General features: G+C 52.8%; 1 protein-coding gene across 1 annotated transcript; it reads left to right on the top strand.

Annotated features, from left to right (window-relative positions):
• The first annotated feature begins 1730 nt into the window (after nt 1-1730).
• LOC123032486 (transforming growth factor beta-2 proprotein-like) lies at nt 1731-8552 on the top strand. Its single transcript, XM_044448382.1, has 7 exons — nt 1731-2064; nt 3165-3328; nt 4831-4963; nt 5991-6101; nt 6199-6364; nt 6987-7140; nt 8394-8552. Exons 1-7 carry the CDS (start codon nt 1731-1733, stop codon nt 8550-8552), a joined length of 1221 nt encoding a protein of 406 aa, XP_044304317.1.
• Nucleotides 8553-17303: the final 8751 nt, after the last annotated feature.

Genomic DNA, 17303 nt, shown 5'->3' with positions numbered 1-17303 from the left:
GCTGGTCTCATATCACCCCTGATGACAGCAAACTCCACCGGACATGTCTGACGTTGCATTTTCGGGACTTCCGACACCATTGCAACCTTCCCCAATTTTCTCCTGGCAGTCAGCAGAAGGCATTGTACTGGTATCAGCAAACACGAGAGGTTCGTCAGGCAGGTACAGGTGAGAGCTGAGCTGTGGGTGACGTTCTGCCAGGTGATGCATAAGATACTTTACCTAGCAAAGCTATAGGTGGGGCTGTATTGTTGGATGGAGCAGTCCAGAGAGCCTCCTTTGCTCCAGGGGAGATTTCCTGATTCATTCTATCACATGCGATTTACCGAAGCGCATTTTTAGGTTGGAATTAACAATGGACTAAAGGGATTAACAATGGACTGAATATATATTGGATAAAGAGCAAAAATACGTCTTTTTCGTTCTTTCTCAACAGAACAGCCACGGAGCTTGTGCTTCTCACCAGTGAGAAACTTTTCCTGAAGGCAAAATGGTTTAAGGAAGGCTGCCCTTGACTTCTTAGTCTTCAACTCTTCAGCAAGATATTAAGGATACTAGCCCTTTTCAGCAGAGAGGTCGCCACAGGGCAAGCCAACTTGACTTCCAGCTCTTGTCTTCTTCTTCCAGCTCCTTTTCCCTCAGTCACAACAGCACCGCGTGTGTTTCTGCTGTCTCTTACTCCCATTTCCAGGCTCCTTTGAGATTTCCTTGTTATTGCTTGTCAGTATTAGTCCTTCATCCTTCCAAAGCACCAGCAAAATCTGGAAAAGCAGCACCCAGCAGGAGCAAAATGCAAAAGGAGGAGGATTCTCAAAGGTTGAGCCCACTGTTTTTCTGAGACAGAAGCTCCGTGGCAGGGGCCAATCCAATAAAATGCAAGCGCTGAAAATGGACTGAAACCAGCTGGCAAGGGCTGGAGCCGTCCCTCGTGGCAGTGGGGTCAACGTCCAAGCCGCATTAAACTCGGCTGGTCAGCTTCTCTATGTTGTCAGTGGTGGTGTTGCCGTAATCGCTCTGCTGTCCGGCCTTTGGAGAAAAACAGCTTAGCCTTGGCTCAGGAGCAGATGCAGTGGCCGGCCTTTTGCATCTGTGTCGGCGCATCAGCACGCAAAGCACCGGGAAGGAAAAGAGGGAATCTGGGAGCATGGAGAGGCAGAGCGGAGTGCAACAGCACGCAAGGCACTACACTCCTCGGACCTTTTTGCAGCGCTCCTGGCCCTTCTCTCTGCCACGCCTGGGGATCAATGCTTGCTCTGTGGAGCAAAAGCATGTGGCAGGAAGCGGGTGGAGGATGACGGGGGAGAGCTTCTCTCTCTCTCTCTCTCTCTCTCTCGGAGCTCTCTGCAAAGAGAGCACCAAGCAACTCTCTGCCCGGTTCTCTGGTTGCACACAGCACAGCACAGCACAGCACAGCACAGCAGCTTGCGGCGAGAACAACGCGGTGGTGGCCACACATACCTCCGATGCCTGCACTGAGGGGGTGTCCCACTCCACCCGCTGGTGACGCCCCCTCTGCTCCCGTGCTCGGGGCTTGTGCACAGCTTCCAAAGCCTTTGTGCATCCACTCGGGGGGATGTCCAGATCCGGCAGCCTGTGACGGATCCCGTCAGGACTGAACAGCGGCTCCCTGCACCCTGGCAGTGGACAGCGGAACTTGTCGCCGGCCTAGTGGGGTGTTCGGATAAGAGCCCCTGTTCTCCCTCCCCCTGGGGAGACTTTGCCCCCCAAGCATGCTCTGCCTGATGCTCTTGCTGGTGCCCCACGGCGTGGCCCTGGCACTCTCGACGTGCCAGATCCTGGACCTGGAGGCGGCCCGGGCCCGCCGAGTGCAGGCCGTGCGGGGGCAAATCCTCAGCAAGCTGCAGCTGCTGACCCCCCCCGAGGAAGCGGCAGGGGTGCCCCGGCAGCCGCCTCCCGAGGTGATGCTGCTGTACAACAGCACGCAGGAGCTGGTGCATGAGCGGGCGGCCTGCGGCGGACGGAGCGCCGGCAGCAGCGAGGAAGAGGAGTACTATGCCAAGGAAGTGCGGCGCGTGGACATGTTGCCCTACGGGCACTCGGACAGTAAGGAGGAGGAGGAGGAGGCGGCGGCGGCTGGCTGGATTGGCGGGGTCCACAGTGAGGGAGAAAGCGCAGGAAGGGCGGACTGCAGGGGTCTTGCTAGGCTCTGGAGGGACCTGGGGCCTCAGGGCAGAAATGTGCACGAAAGCTGCACACGTGGCTTTTTATTTGTCAAAATGATTTAGAATTCATTAAGAGGGTTTATTGGCGGCCACAGATGGCACGGCCAGACAATTACATTTCTATCTGAATCGGCCCAAATAAAATGCGCTCTGTATTTAACTGGAACCCTGAGCCAGATCGTCTCAAACCGAAGAAATACAAGGTTAAATGCCACAAAGGGGAAAGGAGGGGGTGGGGGTGCTGCAGCACGTGCGGAGAGTCCGTCTTTCCCACAGTCACAGATCCGGGGCCCTTTGGAATAGATCTGGGGCTGAAGACCCCTGGCCCAAGACCTAGCAGTGCCCCCAAAGGAACATTTTAGAGGGGTGGAAGGCAGTGGAAAGGGTACAGAGGACATTAATCAGAATTAGGCCGAGAGCTACCATGATGAGTTCGCCACAAAAGCCTCTCACCCATGTTCAGAGGCACTGTACCCAGTGCTGCCCCTCTGATGGGATTCCTAGGAGGAGGCATTTGTCTGTCCCCTGCTGGAATCAGGAGAGTAGGCCAGATGCGTCTCTGGTCTGAGCCAGCAGGGCTCCTTCAGTCGCAAGGAGGCAAACTGTACATAAGCAGCTGGCCCACGAGTACCTCGAGGGCACTCCCCAAGCAAGCCCTGCCTTGCACACCTGAGTGGCCTTTACCAATCACCCAGGGAAGGTTCCATCACCAAATGGCGAGAGGTTGTGTAGGCAATGAAAATGTAAATGAATCCAGCATTGCATATGACAGGGCAAGCAGCTAAACAGTTACAAACAGGCTGGGATAAAGCAGCTAGCCAGAGAGAGATATGATGTGCTTTGTGAAATATATAAACATGAAGCCTGGATGATGAATAAAATGGGGTTGGGAATGTCCTTGGAACGTTTGTGAAAGAGCGATGGCCGTTTCCTTACCTTCTTGTGACGTGTGGCGATCCTAGTCTTTCTCCGTCTCTGCAGACTCCATTGCTAGCATCCAAAGCAGCCCTTTCTTCCGTCTTCTGCGTTTTGATGTCTCCGGCGCTGAGGCCAACCTCAGCAGCCTCATCCAGGCCGAACTGCGAGTCTACCGTGTCCCGAACCCCCGGGCACGAGCTTCGGAGCAGCGCATTGAACTCTATCAGGCAAGTGTCCTCTGCCCCTCGCCAGCAGAGAGAGCTCCCACCCACGAAGTAACTGACACTCATTACCTTGTGCTCATGTAACTCCAGACGAGTTGGTTTATCTTGCCCTGACCCATTCACAAGATTTTGCAGGGCTTCCAGGTGTTGTTGTCTTCTTGCAGCTCTCTCTGGGTTTTCCTGTTGTTTCCTCGGAAAATCTGATAGGGGGAAAAAAGATGGAATTGCTGGAAGTAAGTTCTGATTGCTAGTGCGAGGATCCAGCTAGGTTCGGACAACACAACACAAAGCTACGCTCGAGGGTCGAGTGAGAGTTGATGTGGAATGATGGGTTATTGTTGAAACGGGTTATCACATTGCCTTAAACCAGCTATACTAACAAGCCTTAAGCAAGCACAACCCATGAAGAGAACCCATGGTTTGTGGCTGGGTTGTGAAGTCTGGGTTATCAAATGTGGGTTGTTCTCACTGCCGGGTTCAGACAGCATGATAACCCATGCTTGAATCCACTGTTCCATGATAAACCACTCTCAACCCATATTCAGTCAATGTGGTGTGGTGGTGAAGAGCGCGGGACTGAGGTGATCTGGGTTCGAGTCCCTGCTCAGCCATGGAGCCAACTGGGTGACTCTCTACGCTCCAACAGAAATGTTGTGCTCTTCCTCGGGCAACCTCAGGTCTCTCCAGCCCAGGCTTGTCAATGCACCGCGCTGTTCCTCGCCAGCTCTCTATTCTCTGACTGCCTGCTGATCCTAATGAACAGAGTGTTATCCGATGAACTGCTGCTTTTCAGTGTGTGTATGTAAGCGCATGCAGGTAAACATGCGTGTGCACACCTATGCAGCTATGGATCAAGCGGCATTTTTCAACTCCCCTTAGGGACATCCCTGTGTGGGCAGCCATGATGAAACCCCGCACTTCAAAATGTGCGCACACCTTTCCATGCATGGCCCCCGTGGTTCCCATTTCCCCACCAAGTGCCAATAGTTTGGAAGGTTCTCCTTCTCCATCGCTTTCATTTGGGCTCCCGTGCAAAATTGCTTTTGCTGAACTGGTGGCCCTTTTCTCTCCTAAGAAAGGCTCAGGGCCTTCACAGAAATGGTCTCGAGCGTGGCTCTGCTCCACACAGAGAACCAGGAAAACTGCACTAGTTGGGGTTCCTGGCTGTCTGCATGGGAGGAGCCTTTTCAATAGCGGTGTTCTGGACTGTGATGCTTCCCTCTCACATGGAGTCACCTCCTTACTATCTTTTAGGCATCAGGAAAACCAAAACAAAAAGGTTTTGTTAAACTCATTGACAAATTGGTTCACGTTTCAGGCATTTACATCCCTTTTGCTTGGCTTTGGCCAGTTATTTTGAAAGGCCAAGGGTGCAAACCTACGAAGACTTCTTGCATTCCGAACATACACAGACATGTATTTTGTCTCCCACTTTGTGAGAATGTATGAGGAAAGGCTGGGAATACGTTTAAGAACATGTCAAATAAAAAGAAACTTCTCCCCAGGTGGTTCGGGCAAGGGAACCCTCTGCACCGACCCAGCGTTACGTGGAGAGCCAGACACTGCGCCCAATGGACCGGGCTGAATGGGTGTCCTTTGACGTCACGGAGACCATCAGCCAGTGGCTGGATAAAAGAGGTGGGAGTTCTTTTCCCCGCCACCTTGCGTGGACGGAGTTAAGATTCTCTGCCAGGAAGGTTTTTAGTCTGGGGTAAATGAACACCCTGAGACATACCTGACCACTGAGCCGGTGAGCAAATCCTATCCAGTCCCTGCCACTTTCCCTTCCTGCATCAGCTTTCATATAACTGCTCTGAGGTAGCAGAGGAAAACCATGCCTATTTGGTACCTCTTTCCACTGTCCAAAGAGGGGCGAAAGCTTGTGTTCCTTTAACAGCCCGGCTGTTTCTTCCCCCAGCTTTGGCCCACAGCCAGCCCCTTCCTATAGACTGTTAGGAGGCTGCCTAGGTGTCCTTCTTTAGAGAGAACAGTCCTCTGTCTGAAGACCTGTCAGAGGACAGTCCTCTGTTTGATGGTACCGTCTATCTGATGGGCTGCCCAGCCCAAGTCTGGTCGCAAGTGGGGAAAACATATAAGACAAAAAGCTCCTGGACGTTTCCCATCCACAGTTAGTGGCATCTGAGCACACCAGTCACCCGGCTGCAGCCTTCTTCAGTGTGGTGAGATATTCTGCATTTTAATTGGAATTATACTAATGCTTGCTAAATCTGCATCGATGAACATAAGTTAAAATAGTTTTTTTCTCTTTTCTTGGCAATGCATAAATGGCCAGCTGGTATCACACACCCACCTGTGGGCAGGTGTTTTACTGCCTCGGGGCCTATACCTTAAACATCAGCTGGATGCATGGAGAAATCTATGCCTGTTCCTGCAATTGAGAGGAAGTGCAGGGGTGCAGTGAAGCATCGCTGGCTTAGTTCCTATGTGGCAGAAGCTGCTGGGCAAGGGCTTGGGAGCAGCAGAATCAGCTAAAAGAAAGATGACAGCTCCCACCATCCCCAGCCAGTATTTGTCAGAAGGTTCTGGGAGATGCAAGAGAAGGCATCGCATTGGCGATGACTGGACAGGCAACGCTCTCACCTTTAGAACGGAAGAATCTCAATTTTCTCCTTCAATTCCCCTCCTCCCTGCATCCTCTTCCCAGAGAGAAACCTGGGCCTCAAACTGGGAGTTCATTGTCCCTGCTGCACTTACGTCCCTGCTGGAAACACGATCAACCCCAACCACAGCGAGGAGCTGGAGGCGCGGTTTGCAGGTATGCATGCAGGTGGGGGCCCCAGGAGGTGCTTCCCAACCTCTCTCTCCATCCTGCATGTTCTTGACTCCGCCGGCTGCTTTCTATACACACGCAGGCCTCGACGATGACCTCCTCCGAGAGGCGTGGAGAGGCCGTGCGCGGCCACCGGACCTCCGTGGAAAAGCCCCCCACTTGATCCTCACCCTGCTGCCCCCGCACCGCCTGGAGCCCTCCCCAAAGGGGCGCCGCCGCAGGGCAGCCAACGCTCCCAGCTGTGCCAGGTGAGGAGATGCGGAGGCTCAAGGCATCCGCACAGTGCCGGGCCCTGGAGCACCTAATGCTGTGGCCACGCCCCTCCCCCAGGTGGCCACGCCCCTCCCCAGGCCTTTCGACTCAACTGCCAGTGCTTCATTAGCTCCCCGCCTTTGGCACTGATTTTTCTCTATTCCAAAAGGCTGAAATGCTTTTTAGGCGACTTGGTACCCTGGTGCTCCATTGAGGCTTCCGCTCCCACCATCCTTGAGTGTAGGTCATCCTCGATGGGGCTGATGAGATGTGTAGTCCAAAGCTCCTGCTCCTGGCCAGTCTAGCCCAAGCATCCTAGCCCCACAGGGCTAACTTCGGATGCCTAGAGGATGCAGGCGCAAAGCATTTTTCCAGGTGTGCTGCCTCCGAGCCTCAGGCATCCTGCTGCCAAGGTGAGCAGCCACCGATATGTAGCCTTTGGGACCACGCTGGGCCTGCCTCCGGTTCCCCAGTCCCAAGACAACAAGTATAGGAAACGAACCACGATGCTCTAACATGGCCCGTTTCTTGCCACCGGCCACGTCCGTCAGCCCTAGCCTGTGAATTCCGCCTGGCAGCACGACGTAAATCTGCTCTCTCCACCCCATCCCGCTCCAGGAGTAATGATCAGGGCTGCTGCCTCCGCACCCTGTACATCGACTTCCGCAAGGATCTGAAATGGAAGTGGATCCACCAGCCCAAAGGTTACAAGGCCAACTTCTGTGCCGGAAGCTGCCGGTACGTGTGGAGCACGGACACCCAGTACAATATGGTAAGAGTGGCCCTCGCCCCCCTCCTCTCCAGACCAAGAGCTTTTTGCAAAGGACACATTATTTTTATAGCTGGGCGATCAAGAAGTCCACCACTAAATCACAAATGAGCAATGAGCACGGAGATCCCCGCAAGGGAAGGTCACACAGGAGGGCCCTTGTGTGGTCTTTCAGCCAGCCCTACCCTCCTGGGAACATCTCTTCCACCCCACCCCAGCTTCCCTTTCTGATCTATATGCAACATTTCGAGCACATTCCGTCCTCGCTGGGCTTTCTGGTACACTGTCAGTTTCAACATTTTTTTTTTAACACTTTGCCAACCTCAGGGTCTTCGCCCTGCTTCTCTGGTTTCTACACTGCTGCTTTTTGGCTTTGCATCTGTTGGCATTTACCATCTAAGTTCACTCTTACCAGGAATGATGTAATGCATGGGGTTAAGGGGGTAGGGTTAGGGTTTCTTTCAGGCTGAGGGCTGAGTTTCATTCTGCAGAGGTTCTGGAAGGCGGGAAGACATTCCGGGAGTGAATGGGGCCCAAGACAGAAGGGGGCAGGGCCAAATTACCTGCTTGGTGTTTCTTAAGAGCTCTTGCTGTCAGCAAGGAAGCTGTAGAAGAGGCCTTTTTGAATGGGAGAAGCTGGAAAACTGCCGAGAGTGGTTGAGAGAAAGGGGAATGGAGCGTATCCATGTCTAGATATGGGCCAACTAGAGCCAAGGAGGGCCAGATTGGAACCTAGGACAACCCGATTGGGCCCCCAGGGCTCTGCTTCCCCAGCCCCATGTCACATAATGCATTAATATTAGCAGTCTACATGGTGTTTTATGGAATAACGAAAGTAAAAGAAACTTGCTTTCTGCCACCTGCTGCAAGGAACATATGCTTAAAATTTTGCACCAGAGGTGGTGAGGACAGGAGGAGGAGGAGAACAGAGGGAGAGGGAGGGAAAGTGGCAGGTGGACAAGGGCTGAGTAAATACTCTTAGATGTACTTACATTTTGTTATACTTGGGCATGAACGGATGAGCCAAATCCTCATGGAAATTGCGTAATCTGGAGGAGGGACCAGAAGGCAAAGAGACGATCACGACGTAGGCGTTCCAGACGCAGACGGTACCAAGCATCTAGGGCAGCAAGGGAGTAATTTTGGTGGAATAATTGTTTAATGAAAGCATGCAGGAGATGCCAGCTGATAGAAGTGGAGGGAGGAGGTGCGCCTCTCTCCTAACAGCCTCTCTGTTCAACCCTGCCCTCCCGCAGGTGCTCCCCCTGTACAACAAGCTGAACCCCGAGGCCTCGGCCGCCCCTTGCTGCGTCCCCCACGAACTGGACCCCCTGACCATCCTCTACTACGTCGGCCGCTCGCCCAAAGTACAGCAGCTCAGCAACATGGTTGTGAAATCCTGCCGTTGCCGCTGAGGAGGAGGAGGAGGAGGGCAGTGGGGGAAGGGGCCCACACTCGCTGGCGGACTGGCACGGAGGGGCCCCCCACAAGTCACCAGGAAAAGATCTCCCGCCTGACTTTACTCTGCCCACCAGTGCCAGGCCCCGCCCCTTTTATCCTGGCCCCGCCTTCCAGGAACAGGCCCCTCCTCTTGTTGTGGCTCCACCCCCCATGAGAGACTCCTCCCGCTGATCCGGCTGTGTTCACAAATGATTGTCTTGCTTTTGTTTTTGCCCAAGGAATTTGAAAGCGAGGGCTGGCTGTTGCCTCTTTTTTCTCTGGCCTGAGGGGGGGGGGGTGTTGGCTCCTTTCCGCACAGACTCACAGCTCGTTGCTTTCTTTAAAAGTGTGAGTGGTGGGGGCGGACAGTAGCGGGAGCAAGCCCGCCTGGATCCCTTGTGCTTCCTGGTCTCCCTTGAACAGGATCCCTGAGCTGATTACCATAGTTCTGCACATTCTCCTTTTATTGCCAATTTTTCCTGCGCAGCTCTGGCACGCGAGTCCCAGATGATCCATAGCTCAGCGTAAGCCCAACAAAAAGGGCCGGAATGGCTGAGCCTGGAATCTCCTGGAAGTTTTTTTAGGAGGAAATCCGACAGCTCTTCTTGGGATCCAGCCCCTTCCACCACCCACACACACACACACACACACACACACACACACACACAAACAGACACACTCCCCAAGCCAAGTGCTTGTCAAAGGCTTGGCAGGGGCCTCACGAGTGCAAACAGAGAGTTGCGGGTTGCGGGACAAAGGACCCCTTCATAGGGAAAGGGGAATGTAGGGCAGGAGACAAAACGCTGTGTGTTTAAGTGCTCTATGGGGGGGGGGGAGAGGTAAGCAAGGCGGGGCAGATAGGAAGGAAGGCAGACAGAGGGTTGGGGGACTCCGCTCCAGGTAAATATTTGACGGCGGAGCTTTGTGGCTTCGGACTTGGAGCCGTGTGTAAACAAGGACAGATGGAGGACGCGGAGCCCTCCTAGTCTCTCGCGGCCCAGGCACCGGGGTCCGGGGCGGGGGGAGAGGTGCTGGCATGTGGGGACACCGGGCAATGTCCTGGGCTAGAGGAGGCCAATTCACCAAGGACCAAGCGCTGCAGAGACCCCCCCCCCTTTGGCAGAGACCCCACCCAAGGAGATCCCGCAAAAACGGCAGAGAACGGATTTCCCTCTTCTAAGTTTCCAAGTGTTTACTAAAACATACACAACTCATTTGCTCGAGGAAGCAATAACTTAGGTTTGGGGGCTAGTGAATTAAATCATCTTGTGCCATGCTGTGGCCTTGTCATGCCTACGCAAAAACCTCTTTGAAGCCGCCTCGGGATAAAGTAGGTTCTCAGCAAAGGGGAGGATGTTGTCTTTGAGAGTCTCGGCACTGCCTAGGAGAGTCACGAGATGTGTTTGAGCTTGCTGTCCTTTCAAAAGGGGCCTGCTATAAAACGGGAAGTGTGGGGGGGGGGGCAGAAGTGTGCACACACAGGACACAAATCAAGTTACGTTGCTCTTTTTAGGGACAGATCTACATGTTTCCATAAGTCCTGAGACTTACAGGGCTTAAGGATACGCTGCAGCTGGTTGCTGCGACTTAGAGGAGAACGGAGCTGGTGCCCCCAGCATAGAGAAGCGTTTAGAAAACAGAAAAGCCCATGCCAGATCAAACCAAGGGTTCATCTAGCGCACTGTTCACACCGTGGAAAACCAGCTGCTTCCAGGGTGGCACCCTCCTCCCCATGTTCCCCAGCAGCGGGTGCTCAGGAGCACCCTGCCTCTTGAGACTGGAGGCAGCTTATGGTCTTAAGTCACAGAAAGCCTTCTCCGCGAATCGTGAAGCCATCCAAAGGGATGGCCGTCGCCCCTTCTTGGGACAGCGTGTTGCACAGTTCAACGAGGCGCTGCGAGAAAAAGGACTTCCTTTTATCTGTCCTTACTGCCAGAAGCCCTCTGGGCGGTTTCCAAGAGAAAGCTTAAAACCATCAGAAGCTGCCTTCTGCTGAGTTAAACCATTGACCCGTTATCGCTGGCATGGAACGGCGATTGCTTGCCAGGGCTTCAGGCAGGGAGCCTTCCAGCTGTACCTGAAGATGCTGGAGATGGAACTTGGGCCCTTCTGAAATCATTGCTGAGGAATGGCACATAAATATTTGATTTTTTTTTAAATGGGGAGTTGATGTAACCCAGTGGAGGTAAGCCTTAAGGTTGCTCTTGCACAGATGGAGAAGTCCGCAGTATCAAGAAAGCTGCCCTTTCTTTCCCTCCAAGAGGGTCACACCCCCTGAATGAGATTCCAAGGGGTAGAGAAAGCCACCTGATTGCATGTTAATGAAAATTCTCCTAAGTTTGTACTTACTCACCAGTACACAAACCAAACTCAATTATCCTTCACAATTCTTACTTCTCTGAATTTGGCAAAGGATGGGTAAATAGAGGGAAAATGTGCAAAGGCGTAGTAGTTAAAAGAACATTCAAAAACACAGTTCAAAACACATTCAAAAACACACTAGGAAAATAGATTGTAAAGCATGCAAACTAGGCAAAAATGTGTACAAAAGCGTATTTGGAGAAATACATTCAAATTCAAATACTTTTTATGTTTTAAAACTATCCTGAAAGTTTGGGGTGAGCCAAATTTAACATTGGAAAAATGAGCAAGTGGGAGAAATGGGCATTGTCAGGTCTGTCCATCTCAGCTCTAGATCTTTCACTGTCATTCCCAGGAATAGGGATGGGAAAAAGCCCAAGCTGATGCCCAGAAAGCCGAGGACGAATGGTAGAATGAGGCCCCCTATCTGCGGAATCCTATTTGGGAAGAAGAAACGAAGTGTGTTACGACTTACCGCTGTCTGGAATTTCTGTTCCTTCTGAACCATGAGCACAACTTTTGGCAGACCCCGGCAAAAAAAGATTCTGAGTACGAATTGGTAGTCAGCTATGTTTACTTGTTTTGTTACCAGGTCAAGACAATTGTGGTGTCAGGGGACACTCCTGTGTGGTGTCTTTTGTCAAAGCACCCCTTTGCGCTCAAGTTTGAGCTGAAGAGCAATTACTTGGTATTCCATCTGTTTGGTGAGGGGGTGCTCCACTCCTAATTTTTTCTGGTAGTCTGAAGTGGGATGGGGTAGGAAAGAGAAAAAACAGAATAATTATTATTCATCTGAGTGCCTGTATATGGTTTGCATTTAGTAGGATTTAGTACACCACAGAAGCGCTTTGGGCCCAAACACGGCACTTCCCTCTTTCTCCCACATTTCTGGCAGGTGGAACAAGCCGTGATTCCATTTCACTTTCCTCAATTTTGGGCTCATTCTCGGAAACAGAAATTGTGGTTTCAGGCAAGCTCAAGTCACTTGCTAAAGAAGCCCTTCTTTAGCTGGCTTCCATCCCCAGCTGGTCAGCAGGAGATTATGAGGGTTGCAACCCAACACGGAAGGTTGGGGAAGGGTGAAGTGAAGTTTGGTTCCATTACAGGGATCAAAAAAATGGAATTGAAGCTGGCAGGAGTCCCGCTGGCCACGCAGAGGGATGAGAGGAGAGTGCTCAAAGCCAGTGCTTCTCGCAGGGGCTCACCCTCCACAGTGTCTGTCAGGATGGCTAGCACTTCTTCCTCAATCACTTCCTGGAGAGGCAGAGGAACCTGAGGGATGGAGAGGAAACAAATGAAAGAGAACACGTCCCGAGTCCCCAGCATGTTCCGTATCTCCCTGAACCAATATTCTGGCTACTTTTGAAATCCACCTTCCTGCTCCCCCAGGTTTGAAACAGCTTGGAACCTCTGGAGGGTTCTAAAGCACACAATGAAAACCGTTGCGGCATGAAAATCGTTGCTTGTCCATCATCCACGGCCTTGAGTGGAGAAGCACAAGGGGCAGGGCGCCATCTAACAGAATTAATGGAGGGCCCCCAGAGCACGAGTAGGGAAGGCTTATCCATTCGGAAGGAAGGAAGGAATATGCATTTCGCTTCGAAAGGGTCCCCCTCCTCTGCCCGGTAAGACCACCAAGCCCAGGGCCCAACTTGATGCTCCCTCAGATCTTTTGGGCATCAGCCGGGATTTCTGGGAAGTGCCCATCCATAAATCGTCAAGGCACCAAGTTGGGGAAGGCTGGTCTAAATTTATCTAATGGCACCACTTATCAAAGCGCGTGCGTGTGCGCATGTGTGGCGGGAGGGAACCAGGCTCTGGGTTATTGCGCAAAGGGCTTTGAGCCTCATGAACGAAGGCGAGGCAGGAGGAGGAGTGGAGTGAGCTGGCAATCCATGGGGCAGACGGGGCCCTGTGGGGCAGGAAAAGAGGGACCATGGGAGAGACTCACAGCTGCTTTGATTTCTCGCTCATGCTTCAGAAGCCTTTGTTTGTACATTTTATCCTAGGAAGGAAAGGGCAAATGAATTTGGTATCCAGGGACTCCAGGGTAGGTCTGCCTTCCCCAGCTTACGGTAAGACAGGTAGGATAATAACCCCCATTATCCACAGCTGACATACCCCTTGCTAGTTTGGAAAAAGGGCTGTGGTGGATCAACACATTGGCGGGGGCCTGTGTTGGGGGCGGCCTGGCGAGGGACTTTGCCCATGCTGCATCTGCAGCCTGTAATTAAAGCAAGCGCCCAACTTTGCAAAGGACCTGCAGTATATACGCCACACTGGATCCAGCCTCCACAGTCCTCTTCCAGAACAGCTGCACCCATTCCCGGTAAGTGTTGCCCAAGGCACACAACCACAACGATGCAGTGTGAGTTTGCTGCTTTTTCAGAGTCCCCTCTAAACCCCCTAACTCAGACTGAAAGTAGAACCGGCCTTTCCTTCTCCCCACTGCTCTGGCCCTGTCTTCATATGCACCTGGGTACCTTCGCACCCACCTGACCCGGCAGGTCTGCCTGATATTCATGGTGATGGGCCAGACGCCAGTGGCTGATTCGCTGCCCCAAGGTCCAGACGGAGCTGGCGAGACCTAGCCGGGATTAAGTGGAGAAAGAAGAGAAGGGGGCTGGATAATTAGGCACGGTCAGTCGGTCGCTTGCAGAAGGATGTGCCTGTGCTTAGAGACGCTGTTCTCAGCAGTTCCACTGAGGACCAAAAAGGCTCTTTTCTGGAATGGACAGTTTCTTCACATGGGGCTGCTGCTTTCAGATGGAATTGCCCTGATGCTTCTGGGCGGGAGGCATGCTGCAGCAATTCCGGTTTTCCGCAGTGAGGAAAAGGACAGGAGCTGCAGGAGGGCAGCATGGGGGGCGGTGGGGGGGGGGGAGGGTACAACTGAAAGACAGCCTGGATGTGGCCTGGATGACAGCAGAACAGCCTCATCTGGAAGTTACCCGTCATTTCAAGAAGGTTCTTATGCTGCAGTTGGCCTGCCTCGTTTTATTGTCTGGAGAAAACTCTTCATGTTTTCTCACAACGTTTTCCTTACCACAGAAAACCCACAAAGGATTAACTGCCTTTGGACTCACAGTGCTGGGGCCACTGCTGTGGAAACACACAGAGCCAGAGTTGCTGGTCCTTTCCCCACAACTGCCAGCCATTTGGTGGTCTCCCGGCTTTGCCCTTGCTCTTCGCCCCTTCCGATGCCGCTCCAAGGGCTTAGTTGCCAGCGAGAAGAGCTTTAAGCTACAATATGCTGGTCTGATTGCCTCTTCCCCTTATGGACTTTCACCCCATCTCTTTTGGGTTCAGCCCCACATCCTACTGGAATAAAGCCCCTGGAGATCCTTGCCCAAGGTGCAACTCATCCCTCAGATGGAACGAGATCCCTGCGATTGCAATAAGGTGCTGGATCTGCCCCTTTCACACCAAAGCTACCAAAATCTCTCGGAAGGTTACAATATATTTAGCCCATACATCCCACCCATGTCTTTTTTCCTAAGGACTCAGAGTAACTAAGGCTAAAAGTGAAAGACGGCTGGCGTGGGTTTGACTCTGCAGGAAACGACAGCAGGACACGGACCAGCCTTCTCTCCCACTGCCTTCCAGGACCTCACCTGGATAGGAGTAAAACGACTCGCACAGGTGCTTCTTAGCTTGGGCGTCCTGGCTTTTCGCAGCTGCTCCAGCAACCTGGGCAAGAGCAAAGGAAACGAAGGAGTTCCACAAAAAAACGCTTGACTGATGCTGCGAGGGGCACACAGGGGGAGAAGAAGCCAGCAGGACTTCTTAAGTGTCTGCATGACAGGCAAAGTCAGCATGGCGGGACTGGATGGCCCTTTGGACGGATTCAGCAGGGCTGCGGAGAAGGCAGGGGAGCTAGGGCAGCGCTCGTCGAGTACTCGGAAGGTTGTTACAAAGGGGAAGGACTGGCTCTCTTCTTGATCGTCCCAGAGGGCAGGGCAGGACATGGAATCATGGGCTCAGGAAGCCAGGTTCTGGCTAGGAATCAGGGAAAATGTCCCAACTGTGAGAGCAGTACCACAGTAGAACCAGTGACCTGGGAGCTCGTCTGCACTGCAGGCCTTCAAGATGCAACTGGGCAGCCACCTGAGAGCGATGGTTTAACTGTGAGTCCTGCACTGAGCAGGGGGCAGGGCCTGACGGCCCTCTGGCCCCTCCGAATTCTGCTGCCAGCTTCACCGACTTCACAGGTTGCTTGGGAGGATTTTCTTAGAAAGGCAGGAGGAGGACAGCGATCCCTGCCCCAAGCTCCTTGTGGGAAAGGTGAGCCATGAACGAACGAACGAACGAACGAACCAAGCTCAACCCGCGGTTCTGAATACAGTGAGAGGGCGGCTTGTTCTAGCCAAACTGTCAATTTCTGTGTGTCCACTTCCTACCTCCTTTTTTGGCTCCGCTGAGATCTCAGTGGATTTAGATGTTAGGCTTTCCGGAGTCTTGGAAATGCTGGAGGGCAGGCCAAGGAAGGAAGGAAGATTCCAGTGTACAGGTCAGCGAAGGCAAAATCATGTCACCCCCATTCCACACAGGACAAAGGCGACGCCACTTTTTCTTGAGGGTAACGTTGTGTTGCCACTGGCCACGAGGAGACAGTCCTTTCCTTCTGGACTTCGAGGGAGCTGAAGTTACCGTGCTCCCTGGATGACCCGCTCTCTCCTTCCTTCTCTTCCTGCCCAGTCTGAGGTGGGGGCTTTAGCAACGTGCTCACCCCTGTGCTGAAACTGCTTCCAGAAGGGCCTCCTCCAACCTGGCGCCCCCCAGCAGCTTTGGGGGACAGCTCCCACCATTCCGAACCATCGGCCACGACTGCCAGCCTGATGGGAGTTGTCACGCAAAGGCCGCCCCAGGACTTCCTGCCACGTGAAGAAGCGCGCCAGCTTGTGAAAAGCATCTGCTGCACCAAGACACAAGCTCCCTGCTTGGGCCGTCAGAGATGCATCAGCTGGCAGCTGCCTCTTTTCCGAGCTTTCTGCTGTTTGGTAGTTCTGTCTCCCCAGCAGAGATGGGATGGGTTTTCAAGTTATCCTATTGGGACTTCTGCCAGTGCTTCTGCCTCAAGAGCAGCACCAGGTGATGGCCGCGCATCGACAAAAAGATGTCGGCTCCCAGCTCTCGAACTCCAGCCCCCCCACTTAGGGCCAGATGCCCCGAGACAGCCCTGTTCCCCCCTCCATGGGGCTAGCAAGGCACGTTTCATACCCGGAAAGTTCTTCGTCGTCCTCGGGCTCCTCTGCCTTTGGCAAAATGTCCTGCAAGAACATTTACAGGTGTGGAAGCAAGTGTGGTCTTCTCCGGCCCACCCCCAGCTCTTCCGGCTTACTCAACGTCTGGCCATATGCACACCCCTCTTCTTGCACCTGCAAGTCCCAGTGGCTGGGTTCACACCCCGTGACAAGCCAGAAGATGGGTTGTTGCTGCACTGCGTTTTTCTGCTGAGTCGTGAGCAGCTGTGTGAACCCAGCCATGCTAATGAATCATGGCTTGCTAGCCACCAACAACCCTTGAAGGGAACCCATGGTATGTTGCTGGGTTGTGAACTGCGTGTTGTTTGTGGTTAACAAGCAATGTTGGCTGGCATGGCCAAATGCACACAACACAATCCACGATTCAACAAGCACCCAGACTCCAGGGGCAGCACACTGAACAGCTGTGCTCTGGTTTGTGGAACAAAATTTTTGGAACAAAAATAGATTTGCAGAGCAAATATTGGATAGCTGGGTTATTTGGACAAATTAAGCCATGCCCTTCCATTTCTTTAGGTACTCTCTCCCTGCCTCCCGCTCACTACAAAGATCTCTGATGGACAGAGTTCTTCCGCTACACACCTGCTCCCATCATATCTGGCTGCACTGTACAGTCTCGAGTGAAAGAAAAGGACACATCCACAGCCTTACCTTATCCGGAAGGTCATACAGGTCCTTGCTCGTGATGTCGGATAACCTTGAGCAAGAAGAGACGGGTCCAGTCAAAGAAACACCCTATTCCTTGAGAAAAAGCAAGGTCCAGCCAGGTCGGAATGGCCTTCCCAATCTGCTCGGTGTCCCAGGCTTCCGGCTGCTGGGATAGCTTAATTGCCCAGGTGTTAGCCATGTATTAGGAATACCAGAAATTCCCATCCTGAGCAAGGGGAGGGGTAAGAAGCATCCCTTCTGCCTATTTTATTTACAAGATTTATAAGCGCCTTATAGAATAACTCCAGCTCAAAACTTAGCAACCACAAAACCTAACAGAGCAATTAAAAAAACACACTTCCTCCCATCTCTCTCTGGGCAGCCCTTTTCCCTGCCCCACATGGCGTGACACCCCCCTCTCTGCATCACATCCTTTTTCCCCCTCCCTCACTT

The sequence above is a fragment of the Varanus komodoensis genome, unplaced genomic scaffold (assembly GCF_004798865.1).
Source record: "Varanus komodoensis strain SLA01 unplaced genomic scaffold, ASM479886v1 scaffold55, whole genome shotgun sequence".
NCBI classification, from domain to species: Eukaryota; Metazoa; Chordata; class Lepidosauria; order Squamata; family Varanidae; genus Varanus; species Varanus komodoensis.
Note: the sequence above shows the minus strand (reverse complement) of the source record. Positions and strands in the feature narration are given on the sequence as shown.

What these genes read in the sequence shown, in the direction of transcription:
- LOC123032486 (XM_044448382.1), top strand. Translation starts at nt 1,731, where the DNA reads ATGCTCTGCCTGATGCTCTTGCTGGTGCCCCACGGCGTGGCCCTGGCA. An exon ending in GCCCTACGGGCACTCGGACA is followed by an intron (nt 2,065 to 3,164) that starts GTAAGGAGGAGG and finishes CCGTCTCTGCAG; the next exon opens with ACTCCATTGCTAGCATCCAA. An exon ending in CGGACACCCAGTACAATATG is followed by an intron (nt 7,141 to 8,393) that starts GTAAGAGTGGCC and finishes GCCCTCCCGCAG; the next exon opens with GTGCTCCCCCTGTACAACAA.